The 2,429-nt window shown below is 35.3% G+C and overlaps 1 protein-coding gene across 1 annotated transcript; it reads right to left on the bottom strand.

The window, feature by feature from the left end:
* LOC127231571 (olfactory receptor 145) lies at positions 1 to 933 on the bottom strand. The gene has a single exon (XM_051197176.1). It carries the CDS (start codon positions 931 to 933, stop codon positions 1 to 3), a length of 933 nt encoding a protein of 310 aa, XP_051053133.1.
* Between the last annotated feature and the right edge of the window lie 1,496 nt (positions 934 to 2,429).

The following is a 2,429-nucleotide window of genomic DNA, read 5'->3' as shown; positions in this document are numbered from 1 at the left end:
TCATAATTTCCACCTGCTCAGGGTTTTTCTGAGGGCACCTTTAACATCTTTGTTCCTCAAGCTGTAGATTAAAGGATTCATCATGGGAACAACATTAGTATAAAAGACAGAAGAGATTTTTCCTTCATTCATAGACCCAGCTGAGGAGGGTTTAAGATACATAAATGCACCTGACCCAAAGAACAAAGAAACAGCAATTATGTGAGAACTGCAGGTGCTGAAGGCTTTGGACCTGCCCTCAGCAGAGTTGATGTGGAAGATGCTAGAGAGAATGAAACCATAAGAGATAAAGATGGTGATACTGGGCACAATGATGTTGATGCCCACTACAATGAAAACCTCCAGTTCATTGACATAAGTGCTGGTGCAGGAGAGCTGCATCACAGGGAGGATGTCACAGAAGTAATGGTTGATGGTGTTTGCATCACAGAAAGTCAGTCTCAGCATGCACCCTGTGTGAGCCATGGCACCAGAAAATGCCATCAAGTATGATCCAAGCAATAGGTAGCAACATATTTTAGGGGACATAGCAATATTATATAATAGTGGATTGCAGATGGCCACATAGCGATCATAGGCCATACACATTAACACATAACACTCAGAAATAACAAAAAATGAGTAAAAATAGAGTTGGGTCATGCACCCTATGTAAGAAATAATATTCTTATTTAATATGAAGTTTAACAGCATTTTGGGTGTAAACACTGAAGAGTAACAGACATCTATCAAAGACAAATTAAAGAGAAAAAAGTACATGGGGGTATGAAGATGTGAATTCAGTCCAATTAGAATTATCAAACTCAAATTCCCCATCATAGTCACCATATACATTACAAGAAACAGGAAGAATAGAGGGAGCTGGAGATTGGGCTGGTCTGTTAAGCCAATCAGGATAAATTCAGTCACAAAAGACCTATTTCCAATAGCCATTCTTTTTCATTCGGAATTTGTAGGGACTGGACAATGTGTTACATTATAAGACAATTTAGCCCTTCCCACATTATAATTCTTGCCATCAACTTATATTCACCCCAATCTCAACTTGTAGAATCTGCCTTTAGCATGACAGTGAGTGCCCTAGTTTCCCTTATTACATTCTTTCCAAGCTAAACATGCCAAAATACCTAGCTTCTACACTTGATTTTAGCCAAAAGGCCAAGAAACGATATCAGCTTCTTCATTACTGAATGAACCCTGAATCATTTTATGTAAACATGACTGTTCAAAAACCAAGTATAAGGAAGGTGTGTGTAGACAGGAACACCTTTATCTCATCTCATTACTTCTTCCTTGATTAGCTTTCTTTCTAGAAAAAAAATAGTAGAAGATGTTATCATTAGTGTAGTATTCTGTTCAGAAGAGATAGTTATGAAAGACAATCAAAACATTATCCTTGCATTATCCTTGCATAGATAAATGCTCTGACTACAGACATAGTTAGTAAATGATGTATGTCACAGAGTTGAACTTCTAAGTCTACTTTTAACAGTTCAGTACTTGAAGAAGGAATTTATGTTTTTAAAATATCTCTACTTTTATCTGGAACTTATTTATGTCAACTTTACTTATTTTTTCAGGGTTTAATAAATGGGAAAGAAATGGACCTGCCATATATCCCCTAACATCCATCATAAACAAGGGCATTAAGGTTCATAAAGTTCATAAACTCACCATTGTTGAGCCAGAAAACATTGGTGGCTGCTTATTATTGCTTGAAATGGAGTTTTCAAGATTTATATTTTAATGGAGTTTTGTTGCTGTTGTTATTAAGAATTAATTTCCAAAGTGCCATGGAAATATTTTTGAATTGTAGCTTGCATTTGCTGCTCATGATCTTTTACTATTTATTCATAATGGTAAAAATCTTAATATTGGTCTATTTGTCACTTTATAATATGGAGAAGTTTCAGTGTGAGTATAGTGGTATTAATATACCAGGCTTTAAAGACAATGAAAGCTTGCTGGTTCTCATCCCTTGAGAATAGAGCCTTGGTGTAAAAAGGGAGTAGAAGTATTTTATTTACACACTGGACCAAGATCTCTCTCTAACTCCCAAGGGACTCACAATTTTACTGAAGTTTTTTCATTCACCCTTGGGCTTGAACAATTCCCAAGACAAACCTCAAAACAAGATCCCATCTCCATATTGTTTTCACATCTGAAGGGAAATGGGTTGCATTGTCTCATTTCCACCCATGTCATAAGAAAAAATGTTCTAAATGTTCTCGTATATATTTCCTACTTCCTTTGTCTGAAATATTTCAATAATTTCAGTAGCCCAGTTCAATAGTCTCTCATTCAATATATCATTTTATAAAATTTCTCCCTTCCAAAGTTGTTACTTTTATGATTAGAAATTGCAATCTGAAGGTCCTTCTGAGAATTTAATATAATTATTCTAATTATTCTATTAGTTAAACTTCCTT

This window comes from Phodopus roborovskii, unplaced genomic scaffold (assembly GCF_943737965.1).
Source record: "Phodopus roborovskii unplaced genomic scaffold, PHOROB, whole genome shotgun sequence".
In the NCBI taxonomy this organism is placed as follows: domain Eukaryota; kingdom Metazoa; phylum Chordata; class Mammalia; order Rodentia; family Cricetidae; genus Phodopus; species Phodopus roborovskii.
Note: the sequence above shows the minus strand (reverse complement) of the source record. Positions and strands in the feature narration are given on the sequence as shown.

What these genes read in the sequence shown, in the direction of transcription:
- LOC127231571 (XM_051197176.1), bottom strand. Translation starts at nt 933, where the DNA reads ATGGCTATTGGAAATAGGTCTTTTGTGACTGAATTTATCCTGATTGGC.